The sequence below is a fragment of the Dendroctonus ponderosae genome, unplaced genomic scaffold (genome assembly GCF_020466585.1).
Source record: "Dendroctonus ponderosae isolate FM_Combo_2020 unplaced genomic scaffold, Dpon_F_20191213v2 Dpon_F_20191213_74, whole genome shotgun sequence".
Classification (NCBI taxonomy): Eukaryota; Metazoa; Arthropoda; class Insecta; order Coleoptera; family Curculionidae; genus Dendroctonus; species Dendroctonus ponderosae.
The window spans coordinates 1-23,498 of NW_026018956.1; the positions used below are offsets into that span (position 1 = coordinate 1).

A 23,498-nucleotide genomic window follows, 5' to 3' on the forward strand; every position below is an offset into this window, starting at 1 on the left:
CAAAATGAGGCTGGAGCAGGCAAGGAAAGCTACCCGTTGAGGCCTGAATTAGTAGAGTCGATAATGTACCTCTACAGAGCGACGGGAGATCCATTTCTATTGGAAGCTGGCGAGGACATTGTAAGGAGACGACTTGACTAAAATGTCCTGTGGCTTTGCCACGGTAAGCAAATATATTTAAAAAATTATATTGATTATTGAATCAAAAGGTAATGATTTTGCCAATCAACGCTCCTAGTTGATAGATCGATCCGAAGGATCTCCACGAGTAGTAGAACAAACAGTGGATTTTATTTTTGCTTGTGCCTGGTAGTTTTATCTGTTGATAGAAGATCGAGCAAGAGAACTTCATTGTGCGAAAGCAGATTTTTTTGGAAGAAAAACAGTAGTTTATTTTTTCATGTTAATTTTCTTACAAACTCCAGCTTAACAGCTTCGAGTTATTAAATGTAGTGCGAATTGGCAATATGCCTCATTCTACGCCAAAAATCGAAATTAAGTGTTCTAAATGTTTTCCTCAGTAAATAATCCCTATATTTCAATATATGGTGACGGTGACTGACCGTTGTTCTTCGATAGTGATCGCTAAAACATTGCAAGTCCGAATAAACCGTTAAGAACAGATATAATCTATTTAATAAAATTGTTAAATACGCGGAAGAAAGTAAAATATATTTAGCTATGTAATTTTATCATTAATGATATTTCAATTGAATATCAGGATTAATTTTTTATTTACCAACTCTGATGGGGCTTCATCGATTTTTTCAAGCTAACAATAAAGGTACCAGATAGGCATATTAAGCTAATTAGAATCATTACTGGTGAAATAAAATATTCTGCGATGACATGGAATAAAATCCGAAACTTGCGTGAAAAATAAATCAAGTCAGCCAATGAAGAAAATTTAAACGTGCAATTACAGAAATGACGATTCCGCCTCAATATTTGAAAAAGCTCGAATTAGCTAAACCTGCGGACTTTTCCTTTAAAAAGTTGACATGCATCACAGGTTTGTTGGGTCTATTGTCTATTTTTAAATTGACAACGCAGTCAAATAAAGCAGCTTTTGCTCTTTATTTATTTGTTTTTTTATATAATGAGCATATCACCCGGTGCACCAGCAGATTTTTCCTTCAATGGGATTCGGCACTTGGATTCCGAAAAATTTCTCTCAGGTTTGATTGTATTTTATTTCATCAGTGTGCACTTACTAGCACTTAGTGCTTTGTAAATCTGCTGTTCAAGACAATTTTTGCTCAAACAGATGAATCTTAAGTATGATTTTTTAATGTCTTTATTATGAAAGCTTCTGTGAAGATAATGAAACAATATTTTTTTTACTAGACAAGTACATAATAGTAAAAAAAAATGAGTAAAAACCTCACGGGTGCCTGTACGAAAACCTATCTCAGAGATTCTATTCTTGAGATGAAAACATAATGATTTAATTTTTCACTTTTAAATTTTGTTTCGGGCGATATGTTTTGGGTGGTAATATGAAAATCCGTCAATACTTTCTAGGAACATTGAAAAGATCGCAGTCAGGCATACGAAAATCATTTTCAGAGCTTTTTCTGTTATTAGAATTGCACACATTTGTCATGCAATAAAGTCCAAGGTAGGTACTCTTGGTAGAAGCGCTTCTTTTTTAAATAGGTATTTCAAAATTAAAGAATGTCTAGTGAAGTTAAAAATCAGGAAAATACCTCTAAAACAATTTGAAAATGCAATATTAATTGTGATAATAAAAGAGGAAGGCGCAAAAGTAAAATCAAGCTGAGTCATGATTGTGGATTTTGTTTTTTGATCTAATGCTGAACAATATTGTGCTCATCCCGTGTCTCATATTTGATTTTGCTTTTGTGTCGGTTTCTCTTTTATTTTAAATTTCACGAATGACATTACTATACTTTAGACTGAAACCACCCTGTTCCCCTTTTAAAACCCTAATATAACGAAAACGTTGGCCCAAGAAAAATAGTGTTCCACTATCAGTTAACAATAAATCGTGTCTTAATAAATAACTATTATTTCAAAGTTCTAATATCTCGAGATAAATTGCGATGCGTTTTCGATAAAATAATGTATCGCAAACACACCTCTAATCATAAAAACTGGGCAATAAAAAAATGTTCTTGCTGCGAGTTGTCAACGTGCTTAGAAGGTGCTAACGACATTTTACGAAGTGAAGAAGAAAGTGCTAACAAAGGTTCAGATGCGTTCTTAACTTTTACGCCGAGTCCTTTGAAAGTTATCCACTTTCGAATTACACAAATTATACGAAATAATCATGACTTCACTCCAGGAAACCGTGGTTGGCTTTTGTTCAGAAATCCTGTATAAGTTCGTATATACAGTGAGGACAGGTCGGTTGGAACACAAACGTTTAAAATTCAGCAGTTGTTTCTTTTGTATAAAATAAAAATCGACGTGCCCAAGTGACTCATTTTAATCCACTCGTCACTACTGAAAATTTCGCATTATATCATTTAGTATCTTACGGAAGGAAAAAATTACAAGGATTTAAAGCACGTAAAATTTGTCTAGTGAAGAACAATGCAACAAAGTGCACTCTTCATTGGATTGAAAGTTATTTATTTAGAAAATTATTTTTGTTTTAAATACAGCCATTGGTCTGGAAGGAGTCCGGTACACTCGAGTGGGTGGCGTTCCGGATAGAGGCCCGGAAAAGCGATTTCTTACAAAATCGCTCTGGTTGAACAACAATAAACTGAAGAGTACGAGAAATATTCACGAGTTGGTAAATGCCACAATCGAGTATCCGGCCCAACTTGGATGGATAGATTTCTCGTTTAATTACATAACCGAAATTGAAGAACAGGTGAGTTACATTAAATTTAGGCAAAATCCCATGAAGAACTTTTTAGAAAACTAACAAATATCTAAGCTTCGCTGATATGAAATTATGCTTTCATTGCAAGACACTGTGAGGACAATAATTATTTTTATGGAACTATGGAATACTTCAAAGCCGCCAACATAATTTCTACTGGTCATTGTTCGAGTCGTTAACAACATCAACTATTAATTACATTTTTTTTAAAAATTAGAAATTTAATTTTCATTTCTTATCTGTATATTTTAAAATACACACAAATTCTTCTTATGCTTATAAAGATACTTCCTAAATCTACCTGGGCGTTTTTGATAATTGATTTTCAAACGGTCACAAAAAGAGCGCTATTATAATTAAAATTGCTTACCTTATAGAGCCTGCTGAAGTTTCCAAAGCTAACCATATTGTACTTTCATGGAAACTGTATCAACGACTTGAACGAAGTGTATAAATTGCGGCCGCTAACAGAATTGCGAAGTGTAACATTTCATGGCAATCCAATAGCGAATCATCCTCGATACAGAAACTACGTGGTCTCTGTTCTACCTCAAGTAAGAATATTATGATACAGAAAATATTGCAATCTTTACCTTTCGTGCTCTTAAGAGCCTTCGATAATAGATTTTTTGATACAAGGGTGAAAAACGGATTTGGACCATGTTTTTAAATTTGAGTTTAAGAAATAATACAAAGAAGTATTGTTATCTTGCAAAGCCAAGTTTTGGCGTTCATTATTTCGTAAATTTGTATGTGTGTATGTATGTATGTTTATATATTATGTTTCTCAAATTGCGCATATTTTCCAAATGAATAGTTATACTTGTGGTAAAGCAATTGATAGTTTTCCACACACACTGTGTACTTCAAGTGCTTCTTCAAGTAAAAAAAAATGATTTATTGGAAATAAGCATGTATGAAGGAGTAAAAATAACTTCATTCGAAGGCTTAAAGCTCAAAACGTGCGCACTTACATTGAAAGCAATAGATCAAACGTACGCATACTTAAAAAAATAATTAATTAAAATAAAAAATAGCTTTCTAAAATTTACTTATTAAAAAATATTAATTCTATTGTAAATATTCGGAGCCTTAGTCAAGAAGTACTAAGGCTCAAAATATTTTTTCTTAAATAAGACAACAGTGTATCTTTCACACATGCTAGCAAACTCAATCCTTACATTTATTTTTCCATTTGGTTCGAGCTGCACAAGAAAACTTTTTTGCCATTCTTATCATGAAAACCAAAATTCAGAGTCAAAACAACAACTTCTATCCAATTAATGAACACGCTATAAAATATGAAACTACAAATTGATCAGGGGTTCTGTGGCTTTTCATTCATTGCCTAAATAAATTGTTTTTAGATAGTAAATTTAGATTTCACACCCATTGTTAAAACCGAGAAATTGTTCGCCATGCCGCCGGAGGTTATAAAGAAGTTTAAAGAAGAAAAAGAAAAACAGAAGGCGGAGACTGAGAAGCGCAAACCACAACCTGCTGAAGTAAATCCTTGATCTCATCTGTATTTTACTTATATCATTAAAGTCCTTATTCTAATGCGATGTTCTTTACAATCTAGAATCTATGCAAATAAGCAGCATCACTTGCTGCATACCATTCGATTTATACTCACTGTTTGTCGAAAATCGTATATCAGATCGGCTCATATAAGAAACAAGTCAATGTTCTTGACTTTCAAATAACTTCATGGGGAAATTAATTGAAAACGATAACTTCCACCAAACAAATCAGGTTACCATAAAAGAAAAGACTATATGTACAAAACGCAGTCTAGACTTTCAACATATACAGAGGACAGATTAATTAAAAATATTTAAAGAGCTACAAATCAAACTACATTTTGTTTCCAAAAATTATCTTTTTGATAATGTTCAATCGCAAACCGTTAATTTAAAAAGCAATTAATTTGATTTCTAAATAACTTGACCAAATCGGAACTCAGAGGCAATAAAAAACACTTTTCAAAATAATATATTATTGAAAGATCCGTTCATTTTGTCCATTTTAATTCAACTTATTTAGTACTAATACACATGATATTTCAAAATTGCTAACAGTCACAGTCAGTTATTTGCAATCAACTTCCTAAATAGTAATTGTCATTTATTATTATGTTTAGAAGCAGAGGCGCGATTTATCCTATCAATGTCCTGTAATAATGTTGATTGTAGCCTGTTAAATAATGCAATGCGTAATTCACGCGATAACGGTTTTCATACATTTTATTTATTGAATTTTTTTTTTCAGTATAATTTTGAAAATAATAGTTACAACTTTTGAATAAAAGCAACAAAACACGCTGCCATTGCTTAAATCATAAATTGCAAACTGAAACAAAAGTAAATATTCTTACTTTATTAATGAAATATTCAAACTTATAAAATAAACATTATAATATGCACTTCTGAACTACAGTAAACTTATGATTCGGTTTCCGGCGTGTGCCAAGCGATCCTTTGCTCATAAAATTGGATTACCACTTGCGGACATTTCACATTGGCCTCTTTTGCGGCTACCAGATCTGTCTCATCCGTTCCTTTCCATTTCATAAGAAACATGAGATCTCCCGTGGAGTCAGATGCTCCGATAATTTTTTCAGCATCCAAACCTCTTTCGAATCCCGATTTTCTCGATAACGGCTTTCCCTTGTCTTTTACATCGGATCGCTTTCGCGCTTTGCCTTTAACAGATACATTCTCCTCATCTGAGTCTTTCTCAACCTGCAAGACCAAGAACACATAATTTTGAAATATTCCTCACACTCACAATACACATCATTGTTAAGAAGTAAGTGAATGCGTATATATCGTAAAGACGACCGGGACCGTAATATGGCTAACATTTGATCATTTCAAGGAACGGACAATTGTGTGTTACCTATAAAATTCTGACTTACTTCGTTATCTTTGGATTCTTTCTTAGATTTTTCCTCATCTGAATCAGACTCCAATTTCTTACTGGCTACCTTTTTTTTCGCTTTTTCATCGTCTTTCTTAGACTGCGGTTTTGAATCAGACTTTCGCTTTTTCTGTTTGGCTTTTCCCTCAGCATCAGAATCCTCCTTGTCCGAAACGTCTTTCCTCGGTCGTTTTACTTTCGGTTCCGCTTCAGATTCGGGTGAAGGGCTCCTCGCTTTCTTTTTCTGTCATTACAAATAAACATTTTACTTTACGCGTAACTTATTAAAATCTACCGTGAACTATCAGTAGCGGAGAAGCAATTGCAAGCAAAGCCGACCGTTTCAGTAAAGTAAGTAAAGTAAATTTGCCCAGAGCTTATCAACAAATTAATTGATAAAACATTTGGAATAAAGCCCGTGTCCCATGCATCCGTTAATACGATGGTACGAAAGTGTTTCTATTGGTTGGAGATCTGTCAGTTTGTACGACGATACGGACGAATTGACAGATATCCAATAGAAACACTTACAGTGGCTTTATACAAGACAGTGACGACAATGGTAGTCTGGTTTTCTATTGATTAAGGCCTTCACGTGATTAAATTCGCCATTTTGGTGCAGAAATTATTTTATTTTCTATGCAGACTATGGAGTCGCGTTTTACTTTCTGAATTTTATAGAGTATCATATTGCGTCTAGACGTCAGAAATTATATGTATGTTTTTATTGAATAAAGCCAAATAATATCTTATAATGTTTGTTTTGCGTGTTTTAATACCTGGGACCTATACAATAAACATTACTCAGTAATGGTTACAAGTGGGTCTATTATACGCTCGCTTATAAACAAATGTTTGATTTATAATGAGGAACGAACAAGACTGAAACCCTAAACCTAACCTAAATTTCCATTGCTGAAAACAATTATTTTTACGTACTGAATTGCATCTCGATTCAGCTGACTTAATTATCAAGGAAATGCATTTTATATAGACAAACTCATCTTTAGCTGGTTACTAATTTAATCGCAAAATGTTTTATATTATGGCAATTATTTCAAATTAAAGAAAGAGACTTGAGTCATGCAGATCAATGCAAAATATGTGCCAGATTGATTCGACCCATAATAGTGAATGGGAGGAGCTTTGGCCTTGTCGCCACTGTAGAAACATTTTCGTATCATCGTCTACACGGATGTATGGGACACAGGCTTGAAGCCCGTGTAATAAAATTGTGAATCCGGCAAGTTATCGTATACATGGGACAGCTAAAAATCGGGATCGTACGAACGTCTAAAATCTCTGACCAATAGAAACATTTTTTCGTACCATCGTATAAACGGATGCATGGGATACCCGCTTAGGTCTATGCGAGTGTTCGCATTCAATTTAATAGTCGGAAACCTTTCTGTCTGAACACATTACTTGCCCTAAATGTTATTAAGTTTGTGAGTATTTGGGACTGGATTAAAACCCATTTTTCCACTAAAAATGGTCATTTCGGCTCGGTCGTCGGTAGTCGGGTAGTTCTCAAGGCTATTTTTAATATTAAAAGTCGTTATGTCATTAGATACTGAAATGTGTGCCTTGGATCGGCCAATATTAATACCTAGTTAACAGTGAATTAGACTTTTTCCAATAACTGGCCATAATATTTGATGATGATGAGCGCTAAGATTTTTGACCAGTGTTGAAAGAAAATTCCTTTTAAATAAGAGTTTACAGATAGCAAAGTGTGACGAAATGGATACATTTTTCTTACAACAATAAACAATTGTATTTAACTATCAGTTGCGATAAGGAATGAATGTAAGAGCATTGTTGATATCGACTTGATTATGAAGTCGAATGAATATATTTCGAGATGAAAGATGCAATATTTGTGCAATGCTTGACGAAAGGTTAATTTTGCTTTTTCTAAGCTAATGTGCTGCGTGCACCTGGCCCCAATTCTAGAAAAGTTAGAGAATATCTGTCGATTCGATTCCAACAGACATTTAAGCATTTATTCTGAGACGCCTTCGCCAGCACGATCATCCCATATCATTCCACTTGATTTCTTTTTGTGGGAGTAGGTATATCAATTATGTTTATGGGCCTAAGTTTTGCAACTGAATAGAACTCTTTAAATTGGTTATTGCAGCTTTTGAAAGTGTGACGCCATATGATGCTAAGACCTGTTATAGAGTCAATTTGCGTTTGGAAATGGAGGCTAATATGTTTTTTCAAGTGAATTTCAATACATATCCTACACTGAGTACCAGCGTTGCAAATACATGTCTGCGTTTACAATTTTTCGATGACTTATTAAAAAAACCGATCAAAACATATCTAAACGTCCATATGTTGCTAACAAATAAACAGGGTGGTTTAAAAAAAACGTTGCTAACGATTTTTTGAAAACGAAACGTCGAGGCAAAAAACTGAGAAGATGGGAGGTATCTATTAAAGTTGCCATGAGTTATATCAGGCCTAACGATCCGCACTTGACTTGTCTACGACACCCTTAACGTGAAGTGCCATCCCTTGGTTCCCAGGAACTGAACACTTACTTGTTCAAGTGTGTGAACCATACATTGGTAGATTAGATATTAACCAGAAGTATTTTTTGGCAGTAGGTAAAGCTAGGATTTCGTTTACATTTTTAAGGGTAGCTTTTAAGTCAGGCAGTCAGCTGAAAACCACCAAAGAGTTGGTACATAAAAAATGTTAACAGTCAACTTTGCATTTTAAATGAATATTTTAAAAAACAAAGTCTCGGCCATTGATTGTTAACTCATGTAAAAATGTAGTCGATCTTGCTCGAGCTTTGAAACAAAAATTTGTATAAAAGATTGGAAAGCGCTATTTTATTAGACTGTTAAATGCTCAACCTTTTTCCCATCTAACCAACTTCGTATCATTCATGGTTTCCGATATCCCTATACTGGCTCTTCTTATTTTGGACACAGTGTATTATTAGAGCTCATTTAGCATACGATTATTAGACCATTTGGTTGAAAAGCAACTTGCCTTCTTATCGTCAACATTAGAGTCTGAATCCTCTGAATCCTTTATCTTTTTCTTGTCTTTAGCTCCTTTGGCTCTCCTGTTCCGTTCGAATTCTTGAATCAAATCAGGGCAGTCCAGATTTTCCTCCGGTTCCCAAGTGTTGTCGGTCTCACTGTACCCCTTCCATTTCAGGAAATATTCTACTTTGCCTTTGACCACTCGCCTATCAATTATTTTTTCCACGGAATATTCCTCTTCGCTCTCGCTGCTGCTGTCTGATTTTTTTAATTTGCTCATTTTCACTGCAACAGTTTCAGACGTTTAAATGAACATAGTTACTATACCGGGATCTTGGTATTTGGGGGTAAACGTATACTTAGCATATACACTAAGTCGTTTTAACTGAAACATTGCTTTATTTAAGACGATACTGACCTGCAGTGTTTCGATTCGAACAGTCCGTTACCAGATTTTTAATAACTTACAGCAATAACTAAAGAACTATGAACAAATTATGAACCGCGTTAAATTGAAGCTATCTAACGAAATGGCGATGGCGGCACAACGTTTGTGTCATTGCTACCAAACGAAAATCTACAATGCTACCAACATCATGTAGATTTTGGCGAAGGGGAGATACAGTCGACGTCACTGACGCGCCCAAATTTTTCCGCCTTCACTTTTGTTCATAAATACTGTTTCTATACAATGCACTGTGTACTAAGGTACTTGTATACAGTTCATTGTTTCTATATGTTATATGATTTTATGCCGATCACTTGGCTCAAACTATTCAGTGCCATAACTGTAACTTCTATTTTGAAATTTACAACAGTTATGTTGACTGAAAGTGCATGAGTAAAATATGAAAGCAACAAAATACAGTTTGGTAACTTAATTATGATTTTGAGTTTGATTATTAACCATTTGTTTTTTTCTATGATTTAATCAGTGAGTTTTATAGTATACAATAAATGTAGAAAATCACTGGATTTAATAGAGACGTTTGTTTTTCGTAAGTTTCCCCCACCATGATAAAGTGGAAGATATGACATAGGACAGTCGGTTTTACTTCAAACTTCAAACACTAATCTGATTCGTTGTGAATGTTTCGTGAGAAGTGGGGAAAAGTTAATTTTATATAGTAACTGAAGCAATTTTAAAAGTAAGTAACTACCCTAATTTATCCTGGGTCTTCGATGGTTGAGTGATAAGTGATTTCTAGCTAATAAATCACTACCTGGATTGTACGACCCATAATTTCTTTGTGTTAAATATTTACCTTCAATGGTACTTTTGCTCAGTTAAATAAGTTTAAAAACGGTTTTTTAGTCCGAAGAAGGATGTACAAATTGAGCTGAACTGTTTATTTTGTTACGTACATGTAACTCCATAGAGAAACAAAATAGAAAAAAATATCCTTAGGCGTGAAAACCTCCTTAGGAAAACGAAAACTTTAAGAGCACAGATTGGCAAACTAAACTGAGCCATCAACTTATAATGGCATGATGTTCGCGCAGCCTTTTTCGCCAGAAAATTTATTCGCAAGTAAATAAAAGTTAAGTTCATTCCGGATCGAGAATGTGACCGAATCAAAAAATGAATATCTCGAAGAATAAACATACGACTAAAGATCCAAATAACTCAGAAGACATGAAAATTTAACATCATATACAGGGTGTCCCATAAATTCCAAATTTGTTTTTATGTAAATCTCAAATTTTGATGAAACAATCGAGTTCATCCGTTTTGGACAGATGGTGAATTATGAATGAATGCTTCAATATTTTATAAAGAGCACAAAATTGTGAATAAATGATTAGTGCATGAACCAAAAAAAAGAACTGATTCGATCTACCAAATAAAAAGTTCTGGTGGTTTTTGTACCACGACATTCAAGAATTCAGCACTTGTCCAAAACGGCTGAACTCGATTGTTGTGAATTAAACGTTGACCAGGAAAACATGAGAGTATTTCAAACTATATGTAGGTACAATGTTTACTTACTAAAACTTAGATTTTGTCCGAAAATAGCCATAATTCGATAAAAAAATTATCAAATCAGGCCACCGACTGAGAAAATATTCCGTCGAAAAGTTAGGGAATTTTTAAGCTATGGGTTGAATTTACTTCACAGTTCGCAGTGTATTAATTTGTTTTACAACCGCAACATCTTTATTCGGTGAAAAGGCTATCGACCATTGCGGTCTTTCCGCCTTTGTTTTAATAATACCTACATTTTATTATTTGGTTTATGTATAGATATGTTCCTCCGCACGTATGTATATGTTTTACTTCTGGTACTCGTTTCAACTTATTCAAAATTAAATAACAATTAAGCAAACCATAAAATTATTTTTGAAAATTTAAATAACAGAACATTCAGTTCTAATTCAGGCACGTAGTTCCAGAAATACTGGATGTCAAAAATGTTAAGAATCTAAGTTTGGTAAGTGAACATTTGTGAGCTTCCTTATTAGGCAAATAGAATTTCGCGTTGCACTCACTTGCAGCCAACGTTTAAAATAATGAATTTTTACTGTTTGGCCAACATGAATTTTCTAAATTGAAAACTGTTGATAATTCAAAGAAGCAAATAATAACATGTAAGTATTTATATTTAATTTGAACAAAAAACAAGTGAAATACTTGTATTAATCTCTCTCCAACCGATAGTACAATGCAGAGCACATACGAAAAAAGTCAAAAGGTTTACTAAAGTCCGGTGCTTTGAGTGGTCAATTCTGAACTAGATTGAGAAAAGGTACTCCAGATAATCGGTTTTATTAGTCCAAGAATAAGAACTCAGAAATTTTGTACTGCATTGAAGAAACACGTGTGATTGGGGTAAATAATAATCGTATTTGATCTCTCAAAGAAATTCAGCGCAACTCTTGTCAGCGAACGTAATGTCTAGACGTGGCCGAAAAACCAAACGTGCAGCAAATTATGTAGATGATCCTGATTCATCCGATGAATTTGATGCTTTTATGGTATCCAGTCTATTAAGTATATTTGCCTCTCATAGAGCACCTAGAACAAAAAAGCCGACCACCAACAAAAGAAAACCGTCCTGTAAGTAATAGTTTTAACACTTGAAAAATAAAAATTTAATTTGTGGCATTCCCGATTTGTGGAATATTAGTACAATATTTTTTCATCAACATTTAAGGCTGTTAAGCCGAACTAAAAGTAGAATTTATAAAGTTACAAATTTGAATTTACACTTTAAGGTGTGAAATCAACGGTTTTTAAATTATAAATGATTTTATTTWAAAAAATCAAAAAGTTGTTACATTTTGTAAGGTGGCTATGGAATTAATTAAATAAGTGTAAAAATTTGATGAKACTTGACATAATAATGAAGAAAAGTGCAACGTTTTATAAAATGCATGGAATTTCATACCAAAAAATGCAATAAAACTGCAGACGTCTATTAAAATWAAAATAAAATTATATCTACAGTGATATTTTAAAGTAAATGTTCAATATGATTTCCGTTAACATTTAAGCAACTATTAATATCTACGTTTTTGAAATGAATCGCTATCGCAGTTCAAAACAATATTATTAATACTTGGTTAAAAACAGTGGTGATTCGGTTCTTTAGTCATCTTTTGTAGTTGGAGGTATTTTATAAATTTCGTTTTTGACGTAAGCCCATAAAAAGAAATCCATTTTTGTTAAATCGGCTGAACGAGGTAGCCACTGAACAGGCCCACCTCTGCCTCTCAGGAAATTAATTATTTAGGTACTCATGAATTTGAGCTGTATGGTGAACTGGAGCTCCATCACGTAAATACCACAAAATTTCCTTGATATAATTAGGTAAATGATCAATTAAACGTGGCAATTCAAATTTTGACACTTATTTATTCACTTCCATAGCCAACTTTTTGAAATTTTTAAATAAAATAAATTATAATTTGAAAACGGTTGATTTCACAGCTTAAAGTGTAAATGCAAATTTGTAACTTTGTAAATTGTCTATCTAATGACAGGTACTTCCATTTGAAAAACAAAAGTTATATTGCGTTAAAAAGTTTTATATTGAAGTCCATATTGTTAACCCTGTACAATGTATTGATATTTTGGTTGATTAGAATTCTTAATGGATCTGTGGTGATTGGAAAGACGTATTTTTTTGTAAAACTGCTTTTTTTTGTTTCTACAATGAATTTTTAGATACCATGTTTTTAAGCGAAATTTTACTAAAATGGCAATAATCTGCCAACGTCGCAAGTAAGAAAAACAATTTACGGTGCATATGCAGCGTTTGAAGCTGTGCGCACTTTGTGCGTCAACAACTTTTATATGAAACTATTTTTCGAAAGTTCAACACCAACGGAAATTAAATAACTCTATCGCACTAAAAACGGACTCTATCGCACTAAAAAACCACCCTGTACATTTCAAGTAATTTAATTGCATTCTCTAAGTTATTCTTGAAATTAAATTGCACATATTTTTCTACGTCAGGTCAATGTGATGATCAAAATTGTCGCTCAAAGGCCAATAAACAAGCTGCAAGCAGAAGTACGAGCTCAGTTCAAAGCAAGTCTAGACAAAGGAATGGAAAAAATACTGAAACCAAATCAACAACAGCAGCTCCATCCACTACTATAGATTTGGATTCCGATAATGAGGTATAGGCCTGGGTAACACTGTGTTCAGTTGCACTTTTGAGTTGTTGCCGCTCTCAGAATTAATAAGTCGTCTGTACATGAGTTATAACTCATTTATTAAAGCGGATTATAAGCTTAACGAGACCCGAGACTGAAATTTTAACATGTAATTTTTTTTTATCCATTTTTATGAGTAACATTTTACCACTTTATTCTAACAACTAAAAAAGTCACCTCATTTTTTGTAAGTAATGTTTCCCAGCAATGGAACTGAGTTAGTGCCCCGGTGCGTTGAGTTGGCGCAGAAAGCCATTTGTGTCGCACTGCACCAAATCCTCAAAATTCACTGACTTACCCAGGCCTAATGAGGTAATGCCAATTATTTATGAAATGTGCTTGAAAGCTCACTAGTCAAAATTCATTACTGTTAGTTATCAAAGCCCCACTCATTAAAAAATWAATTTAWGAAGAAGTTGCAATATTTTTTATTTTATACGTCGCTAACAACTTTATCAAGTGTSACGTTATACAATGCAATCGTAAATTATTTTTCACTTCAKWTCTTTAAAGAGATATTACGAGTAGTTGCGGCCAAGAGGGTACGTGCCATTAATATTTGGTGCRTAAAGTTGGTTTCTCTTACTTATTTTACACTAGATTTTTTATTTGTTCCTCACATAWAGCYTGTATMAMACCCTTATGGAAAAATTATATCTTGTGATGTTGAMGTTTTGCAAAACGAATCAATACKAAACATAAAAGTATGATTTATTTTAGGCTCCAAACGCTGCTCAAACAAAAACGTATGAGGCCAGTATTCACAATAAGATCGATAATGTTTTCAAGGCACTAGAGTCAAGCGATGAAGGTTTGTCCGAGGAGGAAACGCGTAAAAAGAAAGCGTGTGTCACCAGTTCATCGGAGCCAAAGCCCAAAGACTTTTATACGATTTTATCAGATTCAGAAGGCGAAGACGAAAAACGCACATTGGATAATTCTAATTTTAAGGTAATATCTAAGCTTTGATTGATTGATTGAATTGATACAGGGTGTCCGTTTTTGAAGCTCAATCATGGGGATCTCGGTAACCAGAGTACGAGATTGGTTAAATTGGGGCAACGTTGCGCAGTCTAGAGCTTACTAAAATGCTCATTGAAAATGCCAAAAATGCTACTTCCGGAGATATCCGAGAAAAATAGAAATTCTAAAAAATAGTTTTTATTTTTTCCTTAACTTATTTGGCGAGGAAATTTAAATTGAATAATACCTCATCATTGCAACTTTTTCTCTTCTACAACGTGGCGATGTTGTATCTAAAATCCGACATGGATTCTCGACAAMMATCATCAAAATTGTGTTTTYTTATGGRCGCCSTCTTGGATTTTTACATGTTTGAATTCAGCTTTTTCTTTGATTACGACGATGATATGTTAAGGTTCAGTCTTGCTGTTGGGTGAAAATAACAAAATTCTGAAAGAGAGAGAGAAACAATGAAAGAGTGCGTTGGAATAACACCCACTCTTTTGTTTAATGAACATATTTTAGACAGTTTCTGTATCTGTTTGAGTAGGATAAAAAAAGGAAAAAAGTGTAATATAAATTTACATAGGATAAAGAAACTATACKGAGAAACCTGTAAATTAAGAAAATGATAAGAGGTGCTCGAAGGGTTCAYCCTCCACTTCCAAGCACAGATCTATGCGTCTTCTTAAATTTTGAATTGATCTTAAAACGTTTCTTCTTTTAATTTTGGTCCTTGGCAGGTCATTAACATTGGTAGGTTCTGATTGATAAATGAGGTTTTTCATAGTTCCCCATAAATAATAATCCAAAGGGGAAATATCTGGTGATCATGCCGACCAACGTATGTGCACATTGTTGGAAATGTCTCTGCCGGAACTATTTCAATGTTTCACCCATCTGTGCGGGACAATGATCGTATCGCCATGTAATACAACCCATACATTTAGCCCAAAACGTGTTTGTGGTCGTCATCCTTGGTGTTCGTGTGGATTTTCAGTAAACCAGACATGTTTATTGTGACGATTGAACATGCCTGAGTTTGTAAACTTACACTCGTCCGTRAAATCACATTAAAAAGAAAAAGGGATTTTGCTCGAACATCAGTGTMATGATATTTCTACAAAATGCTATCTWCCGATCGGTATCTCCTGGATGCAACACTTGGGTGATTTGAATTTTAAACGGACGATATTTGTTTCTTCAAGACTCTCCACACTGCCTGATAGATAYGTTAATTTCTCCTGCTATAGCTTCTTGTTCAAGTAGCATRATWATCTTGAATCTAATTGAGAATTTAATTCATTACCGTTTATGAGAGATTAACATGATGAGAGTTTAACATTTCACTCACCACCTGTAAAATTTTCACTTCATTCTCATTTGTTCTCTGAACACGTTTTCTAGGCCTAGAAAAAGCGAAATTAAGTTGATACAACAAAACAGTGAGTGTTTGTTGTAGAAGAGAAAAATTGCAATGATGAAGTATTATTCATTCTACATTTCAGAGTCAAATAACCTTCGAATTCGAATTTCGATTTTTTCCGCGTCTCCGGAAATAGCAGAATTTGTTTAAATTTTTGTTGGACATTTCAGTAAACTCTAGACTGCGCAACTTAACCAATTTCGTATCTAGTTTAGTATGGTTACCGAGATACCCATGGTTGAGCTCCAAAAACGGACACCCTGTATATGCTCAGCAAAACACAAATGGCTTAGTACAGGGCTAAATTAAACGAAAAACTTTACCGAATGTAGAAATGTTTTTCAGGTTTCGTTTGTTACTTATGGACCACAGAATGAACAGTTGCTTTCAAGCACAAGCTCCACGAACATATCAAATGCTACTGATAATAGCTTGACTGTAAAGTAGGTGCACCTGATGATCGATTCTATAAGAAAGACATTTATTTACAAATATGACGAAATTTAAAGAATTCTATCCTTTCCAGACCTAAAAAGAATGCAACCGATCTTCTATCATATGTGGACGATATTTTAAATGAATGCGATGTTATAGATCTTGACCACTCCAATAAATCATCGTCCATTTTAAGGTACATATTCAGGTTAAAATTGGAGCTTGTGTACAATGTACACATTACTACTTATTTCAAATTACAGTTTAGACGACTTAAAGAAGAATGCAAATGCAATTTTGAATGACGTTACATCATATGCAGAAGTATTGCAACCAAAGGAACCTGAGGTAACAAGACCATTATATTTTATTCTTATCTCGTTAACTTTCAGAATTAATTAATTCATTTCTTATCACCCATTGTTACAATAAACTTTTGTAAAGTTTTGAAATATCGTCGAAAGCATTGTCCCTGATAATTATATAACTTTTTCCCTTTTTGTTTATTGGATGCCTACCAAGGATTCAACTAAAATATCAGTGGTTAATTTATCAGAAATATAATTACTTACAGCTATAATATAAAATTACGCCAAATACCGCTGGATAATTAACTGTTTTCCTTTGTATTTAATCAGAAAACAATATATGTCCTTATATTATTCGAATAAAAAACCAAAAAGTATTTACCTAGTAATATCTACTATTGAAAATATCGGTTTAAAATGTTCACTGGTTCTTCGATTAAATTCTGATTAAATCAATATAATTATAAATTAAACTTACAAATAAGTTTATTTATAAGTCATTTATATTTGCAGGCAAAGAAACCAGATACTCCGGTTAAGGAGGTGCCCACTTGCCCTATATGTCTCGAAAATTTAGGGGGTAGTAGACAGGCAATGGCAACACTTTGTGGTCATATATTCTGCAGGCAGTGTTTAAACCAAGTAATGAAAACGACAAAGAAATGTCCATCATGTCGTGTGAAACTCAACAAAGCCAAGTACCATGCAATTTACATATAGGCATGAGTCTTACATAAATACTTCTTTTCCAATAAAATTATGAATTTACAACCTATTGTTTGAATAGTGTTTGTGGGAATTAGGAATAGATAAAGGAAGCCATCTGATGAATACAAACTTAACTTTGATAAAACTGAAGACACTGCAGAATACAAGTGGATTTTTTTTTAATTCTTGCTCATAAATGAATGTGGAAATTTGTGAAGCTTGTGGAAATTACGTTGTTGAAATTGCTTATACCATTTTGCTACATTTTCAGAAATAACATTTTTTTCTATTGCAAAAATATTACACACTTTGAATGGCAAGGACAGTGTAAAATAAAAAAAAGACAGCAGTAAGAACTTATTCTCAAGGATTATACTCGAAACATAACAATTCGAAGAACTAGTTTTTTACTTGATAATTTCCACAGAAAGTTTTTGCTATGTATATATTTAATTTAATAGATAAAATTCGTATAATACAAAAGATGACAAAATTTAGTTCCAGCTTACATTGAGCACAGTCTAAGTCATCGTACCGAAAACTGGATTATGCCTGCAAATACTAGGTCCATACTCTTCATACTGCTCTTTGGTGTGGCAAACGGTGTAAAATTCAGGCTAGAAAAATTTAAAATTTGCTTCAGCTAATAGTTATGCAATTATACAAAGGAGGTAATGAGTAGGGCTTTTTTTGCGTTCTGCATATGGTAATTTCGCAAAAAAAATCATTGCAAGTCGATTTCAACTTTAGCCGACAGACTTTAATCGGGATTATGCGTTCGACCGGATTAAAAATTATAAATGGTATGCACCGTCGACAGTTTTACTTGACTTGAAGCGCGTTTAACGTTAATCCGCCAAGTCGGAGAATTAAGTTGTTAGTCTAACTAGATATTTAAACTAAATACATAACATAACCTTTGAAATTGAGAGTTTTGTTTTCGTCCTAGCAAGTTCGAGAATTAACTAGGAAGATGAAATAATATTGGATGATGTTAAAATATTTAAGAAATAATTGCTTATGGTTTTCCAAGAACACAACTAACTCGGTTCAATTATTTTGATACACTAGACGAATTGTTTTTATAGGCTCGTCCGGTTAACAAAACCAGTCGTTTTTAGATTGCTAGAAGAAATTTGCCACCTTCTAGAATATCCCAGTAGCACATAAATTGGAAATATAGAATGACAAAAATCCAAAAAGTTATCCAAATAATTCGTTTATTCTATGAATGAATGAAAATTATTCGTGTTAAAAACACTTAATTGTTATTTTTTACAGAAATAACAATTTATCACCCATAAACAAAATTTTAAAAGCTCTTCGTTTTTATTCTTGTATGCTCATCATTTTCAGCAATTCATTAAACATCTGTCACTAGAGCTATTAAGAAAAAATCTAATGCAATCGCAGATTTAAGGACAAAATACATTAAAATGCCTTCAAATGAAAATATTTATCGCACGCATTAATGAATACTTAACGCGTTAAAAATTAAGGACATTGTTGCTGATTGGCTTTGCACTACAAAGGATTCAATAAGTTTTAATAGTTGCAGATTGAAGGCTACACTAGAAAATGGCGAATTTCGTGGCGGCTTCGAAATAGTGTTTTGCTTGTTCGCTTTGAAAACTTATACAACTCCATATTAATTCGGGTCAAGTCAGGGTGTTTATTTTTATAAAATCGTTTGAGGACGCTCCAGTCTATATGTTCTGTTCCGTTAACTTTATCGAAAAGAATTCGATATATTTTTTACGGTTGCCATATCCTTAAAGGGTTTAACTAATCCACGGCTGAATTTCAATGGTGCATATCAGCTGGGTTCTTAAACCAGATTAGTTCTTAAACGCGTTTAGTTAATCGGGATTAGGGAGCTTGGCGGTGCATACGGCCATAAATGCCACTTTTTTATAACTATACAATGCAGTTGCAAAGATACTTACAGTTGATGCCAGCATGCTTCCACCAAACCATACAGCATATCTTTGCATATGATGGGACACCACTTGCACATCGATAGGTTTGGGCTGAAACAAACATATAATATTTGGAATATTGAAATCACCATAGAGCTAGGTCCTATTTTTCAAGTTGTACAGCTAAAAAAAGCAGCAAAAATTTGAAATAGAATTTAATTATTATAATTCGCTTGAATCGCGATGATTAATTACCGCTGTACGTGTGCGAAAAACGCACTGCTTTCAGGATCTTACCGTTAATCGGCCGCCACCTAACGTTTCGCTTAACTTTAGACGGACATCGACAGTCTTCTTAATGTCCCTCTGCAGTCTGCGGCCAAAGTCCTTAAACATTGTCGAACCACCTAAAAGCATAGAAATGTATAAATCTATGAAACAACTATGTATTTCGCTTTCAATTTATGAAAACAACAATAAAAATAATTGGGTGTTTTTTACGCGCCATCTGTTTGAAAACTGTATGATATGTCGATAAGAAATACCAAAAATACTCGCTGTTGCGAGTAGATTTAATTACTTAACAAGTTTTAAATATACTCGTACATGTTATAGGAACAGAAAGTCGAGTTAGTTTTGCAGTCGCAAAGTGTTTTTTATGCGAGATGTAGTCAAAAGTCATTTCTTAAGGAAATATCGTGCATTATATAAAGCTAATAGTATTCGATGATTAATAATCAAATGTACATCAAAGTCTTTAGCTGCTGAAATGAAAATGTAATGCAGAAAAAGTAGCATCAATTATTTTCTGGTAGTTTTGCTTGTTAATTTTGGAAATGTTTCTAATAGACTACTTGCAAAATTAAAAACCTATTCCGCCATATCATTCAGACAAAACGTTTAAATCATTAATTCGGAAACATTTCGACAATATCATACGTTTCTCAATACTTGAACTTGCCACTGTATTGGCTTCATTTATCGGGTGATTAAAAGGACTCCGTAGTGAGTCGGTGTTACTTCTTATAAACTATATAATTGGTGAATACATGGAACGTACCTGATAATACTATATTGTTGTACAAAGGCCTTCGAACATCAATTGGGCAGTTTTGAATGACATCGTCCACAATTTTCGAGATGGGCACATTGAAGTCCGGATTGGAAAACTCGGGATGAAAAAATATTTCCGGGCCGAGAAACCTAAGACAATCAACAGTTATCTTATGATTTTGACGCAGATTTCGCTTTTTAAATTTATTCACTTTTCATACTAATTATCGGAGTACTACGGAATAAATACGGCAAATAATTTTTACCTTTCGTATCCAACGTCCACCGAAAATGGATGTTTGGTTACTGCGTTTGTGCTTTCGTACTTTTTCATCCATTTGCCAGGATCGGAATCGTATTTTGCGAACTCTTTTGCTATGTCCGGGCAAATATAGCAGTATTTTTCTTTGATGGCTTTAGCGGTTTCAAGAGACTGCTCGGGAGGTATACCTAGTGAAAACAAACAATAAATAAGCAAAATTACAACTACACATTTAAGGATTTTACTATTTTTTTTCTTAGTTTCTTTAATAAAACACTAAGGTATAGAATCGATTGGTCATGTTGCGCTTAAAATGAGACAAAAAACCACGGCGTTGGCTGTGCTATATTGTTAACGATTATAAAAACATGTAATTTTTGTTCTCATCTCAAATCATAATTTTTCTTCGCTCTATTACAGTTTGTATGAGTATATAGTTTGAACTTACCTATTTCTCGTTCACGCAGAAGTGACTGAATGAAATAAGTAATGTTCCGCCCAGCAATTGGAATGTGCTTGATGCAACTTCCGATCACATAGCCCTCCGCCTGAAAAGATTAGCTATTATTTATTAAATATAAAACTTTATATTAACACACGTTTTAGTACTAGTTTTGCATTTAACTTACAATTACGATTTAAAACATACATCAAAAATTTACTTCGAATCGGAGTTAATAATTAAAACGACTAAATTTATATCCTGGTTCCATTTACTTACCACAGGGATTACATGAGTAACACCATCTCCACTATCAATCACGATACCCGTGAGGGTTCTTTCTGCTAGACTTCTGCTTGCCCAACTGGCTGCTAAAGCTAGCACTGCCTATAAATTAAGATAAAAACATTATAAAATAACGTAATTACAGCATCCTGTATATTACACTCAGCTTAAAGAGGCCACAAAATACACAATTAACCAGAAACAATTACAAGCTAATATAATCTCGTATAATAATAGCTAGTGGAAATGTTGAAGACGTTTTCGAAGCAAAGAAAAAAAAATATACACAATGAGTGATAAATATGCACTAATAAAGAAAGAAAAAGAGAAGAGTAAGAAAGAAAAAATAAAATAATTAAGTCCCTACTATTCATATTTTTTTGCAACTCAAAATTTGTTATTAAAGTAAATATTTTTAGTCTGTGTTCAACAACTGTAATTGTGTGTAATTGCAAATATAATTGAAGAGTGTAATTAAATTGAAACATACCTACTTATTGTAGTTTCAGAAAATATTTAAATTGAAATGATCCCCAATTTCCAGCATAAAATAACTGTTTAACTTCGATTCAAATAAATATTGAAACCGTCACTTCATTTCACATTCGTTTGAACACGTGGGCGTGTTCAACCTAATTTTTACCAGTAAATATACTTTGCATATAAATTTTTTGTTGGTATAATTGAAATCATTTAACGATTTTCAAAATAATCCAGTTCTGCGTACTGACCTGAACAGCGATGTACAATCCAGGAACGTTAAAACTTTCAAACATAATTTCAGCTGTATATTCCCGATTTTCCGGAGTGTTTAGTGGCGGTTCAGTTAGCAAAAAGTAATGATCTTCCGGCTCCGCTCGCAGATACTTGAAAATGCATTGTTCCAGGAATCGTTCCATAAGGTCCCAATCCTCCACCAAACCATGACGAACGGGATACTAAATAAAATACAAATGTTATCATCACGATTATGAATTGCAAAATATTCTAATCAAAATTATTAAAATTAGTGAATAATAAATAATCAATTTTATGGCATTTAAAAGGTACGCAAGTGCATCTAATGCTAGGCTGCCTTTCAATGAAGAGATGTGTTAAAAAAAAGTCTATGCCCGGTGATAATTTAAATAAAGGTAAACTACTTTAGAGCTATTTAACTACTTTATAGTTAGCAAACAATACTCTCAATGAAATTTAGTTGCATTTATCTATTTTTGATTCCATCCAATCTATCACTTACCTTAACTGCATAACCAGTGGCATTAAAGGCCTCATCTCCGATAAAGAAATCTAGATCTTCTACACCTTTAACTAGCCGTCGACTGCTTTGCTCCCCTACCTTAGCAGTTTCTTTTATGGCAATTGCCGAAGGGATAATGAATTGAGGTTCACGATTGCCGGCAAAACCTAGTTTCGTATAACTGAAACAAAACATTAGGTTGTGTAAAGTGACCATTTGTTTACAATATTTTGAATTTGCCTTTACACTGCTTCTATTCTAAGTACAGATATTGTTATGAAAAAAATTACATTTTTAATGACAAAAAAGAAATCAAAGATTAACCGAATAATGTCTGATCTGCTGAAATAACAATTTCAAAAAAATTCATACTATTCAATTTCTTAAATTAGTGGAATTGCCGGCATTTTACCGACGAAAACTGCCGAGGACTTCAAGTTGCACATTTAAGCATACTTCAAGAAACAGTCCCAGTATGAGTTAATTGTTAACAACCTTAAAACTACTGTGTTATGTAGACAAAAACTAACTTGACAGAATCTGTCCCCAAATAGTCAAATAAATATGAAAAACTATCTAGTCCACGTAGAAGTACTTTTGGGAGCGGAGCTTATCAGCAAAGAAATTCACAACTGCGATGCCCCCCATCAATCTGCACTCTCTTTCCTCCGATTAATTAATTTATGCACCCCAACGTATAGTTATACGAATATGATGTACGTATACATGAAAAACTCCCTTAATGATTGAAAAAAACTGTAATTTAGCTGTGAAGTCATAAATTAGCATACGCAGCTAGATGTTGTAGCTTTTGCAACTCTGGCCAACGCTAAGTCTGTACTCACCCTGTTCCCACATCAATAACACATGCTGGAAGCCTTCCGTCGGTCATTTTCACCAAAATTTTCGATTTTTACTTAAATTGAAACTGTTTATTTATTATCGGTCATCAGTCATCACTCACCCCCACTGTAACCACACCTTAAACTGTCAATCCAGAGACAA

General features: G+C 33.5%; 4 protein-coding genes across 10 annotated transcripts; 2 read left to right on the forward strand and 2 right to left on the reverse strand.

Moving 5' to 3' along the window:
• Window positions 1-798: 798 nt before the first annotated feature.
• LOC109540305 (leucine-rich repeat-containing protein 51) lies at window positions 799-4,417 on the forward strand. 2 transcript variants are annotated; one of them, XM_019908637.2, is made up of 4 exons: window positions 799-1,012; window positions 2,631-2,845; window positions 3,235-3,411; window positions 4,225-4,417. In XM_019908637.2, the coding sequence occupies exons 1-4, from the start codon at window positions 928-930 to the stop codon at window positions 4,372-4,374; spliced, it is 627 nt and encodes a 208-aa protein (XP_019764196.1). In that variant the 5' UTR covers window positions 799-927; the 3' UTR covers window positions 4,375-4,417. The 2 variants fall into 2 exon arrangements, with proteins under 2 accessions (XP_019764196.1, XP_019764197.1); XM_019908638.2 differs by lacking the exon at window positions 799-1,012 and adding an exon at window positions 1,026-1,178.
• A 422-nt stretch (window positions 4,418-4,839) lies between these two features.
• On the reverse strand, window positions 4,840-9,358 carry LOC125505272 (chromobox protein homolog 3-like). Its single transcript, XM_048668755.1, has 4 exons — window positions 9,206-9,358; window positions 8,792-9,072; window positions 5,778-6,023; window positions 4,840-5,601 (listed from the first exon to the last, which is right to left on the reverse strand). The coding sequence occupies exons 2-4, from the start codon at window positions 9,065-9,067 to the stop codon at window positions 5,302-5,304; spliced, it is 822 nt and encodes a 273-aa protein (XP_048524712.1). The 5' UTR covers window positions 9,068-9,072; window positions 9,206-9,358; the 3' UTR covers window positions 4,840-5,301.
• Window positions 9,359-9,828: 470 nt separating this feature from the next.
• Window positions 9,829-17,355, forward strand: LOC125505271 (E3 ubiquitin-protein ligase complex SLX5-SLX8 subunit SLX8-like). 6 transcript variants are annotated; one of them, XM_048668751.1, is made up of 8 exons: window positions 9,829-9,935; window positions 11,649-11,845; window positions 13,250-13,416; window positions 14,173-14,403; window positions 16,187-16,284; window positions 16,368-16,484; window positions 16,540-16,624; window positions 17,098-17,355. In XM_048668751.1, exons 2-8 carry the CDS (start codon window positions 11,680-11,682, stop codon window positions 17,302-17,304), a joined length of 1,071 nt encoding a protein of 356 aa, XP_048524708.1. In that variant the 5' UTR covers window positions 9,829-9,935; window positions 11,649-11,679; the 3' UTR covers window positions 17,305-17,355. The 6 variants fall into 6 exon arrangements, with proteins under 6 accessions (XP_048524708.1, XP_048524710.1, XP_048524706.1 ...); XM_048668753.1 differs by lacking the exon at window positions 9,829-9,935 and adding an exon at window positions 10,697-10,756; XM_048668749.1 differs by lacking the exon at window positions 9,829-9,935 and adding an exon at window positions 10,788-11,048.
• A 287-nt stretch (window positions 17,356-17,642) lies between these two features.
• Window positions 17,643-23,498, reverse strand: LOC109540302 (actin-related protein 3). The gene is made up of 10 exons (XM_019908631.2): window positions 23,339-23,498; window positions 22,494-22,674; window positions 21,985-22,191; window positions 21,248-21,355; window positions 20,975-21,074; window positions 20,531-20,714; window positions 20,272-20,414; window positions 19,509-19,618; window positions 19,239-19,322; window positions 17,643-17,909 (listed from the first exon to the last, which is right to left on the reverse strand). Exons 1-10 carry the CDS (start codon window positions 23,383-23,385, stop codon window positions 17,814-17,816), a joined length of 1,260 nt encoding a protein of 419 aa, XP_019764190.2. The 5' UTR covers window positions 23,386-23,498; the 3' UTR covers window positions 17,643-17,813.

Excerpts from the sequence above, each read along its gene's own strand:
- LOC109540302 (XM_019908631.2), bottom strand. The coding sequence starts at position 23,385 with ATGACCGACGGAAGGCTTCCAGCATGTGTTATTGATGTGGGAACAGG. Across the intron at positions 19,619-20,271 it reads CAACAATATAGTATTATCAG|GTGGTTCGACAATGTTTAAG; the intron begins GTACGTTCCATG and ends CTATGCTTTTAG. Across the intron at positions 17,910-19,238 it reads GAAGCATGCTGGCATCAACT|CCTGAATTTTACACCGTTTG; the intron begins GTAAGTATCTTT and ends AAATTTTTCTAG.
- LOC109540305 (XM_019908637.2), top strand. The coding sequence starts at position 928 with ATGACGATTCCGCCTCAATATTTGAAAAAGCTCGAATTAGCTAAACCT. Across the intron at positions 1,013-2,630 it reads AAAGTTGACATGCATCACAG|CCATTGGTCTGGAAGGAGTC; the intron begins GTTTGTTGGGTC and ends TTTTAAATACAG. Across the intron at positions 2,846-3,234 it reads TAACCGAAATTGAAGAACAG|AGCCTGCTGAAGTTTCCAAA; the intron begins GTGAGTTACATT and ends CTTACCTTATAG.
- LOC125505271 (XM_048668749.1), top strand. Across the intron at positions 13,417-14,172 it reads ATTTGGATTCCGATAATGAG|GCTCCAAACGCTGCTCAAAC; the intron begins GTATAGGCCTGG and ends GATTTATTTTAG. Across the intron at positions 16,625-17,097 it reads TGCAACCAAAGGAACCTGAG|GCAAAGAAACCAGATACTCC; the intron begins GTAACAAGACCA and ends TTATATTTGCAG.
- LOC125505272 (XM_048668755.1), bottom strand. The coding sequence starts at position 9,067 with ATGAGCAAATTAAAAAAATCAGACAGCAGCAGCGAGAGCGAAGAGGAA. Across the intron at positions 6,024-8,791 it reads CTAATGTTGACGATAAGAAG|AAAAAGAAAGCGAGGAGCCC; the intron begins GCAAGTTGCTTT and ends TTGTAATGACAG. Across the intron at positions 5,602-5,777 it reads AAGAATCCAAAGATAACGAA|GTTGAGAAAGACTCAGATGA; the intron begins GTAAGTCAGAAT and ends TTGGTCTTGCAG.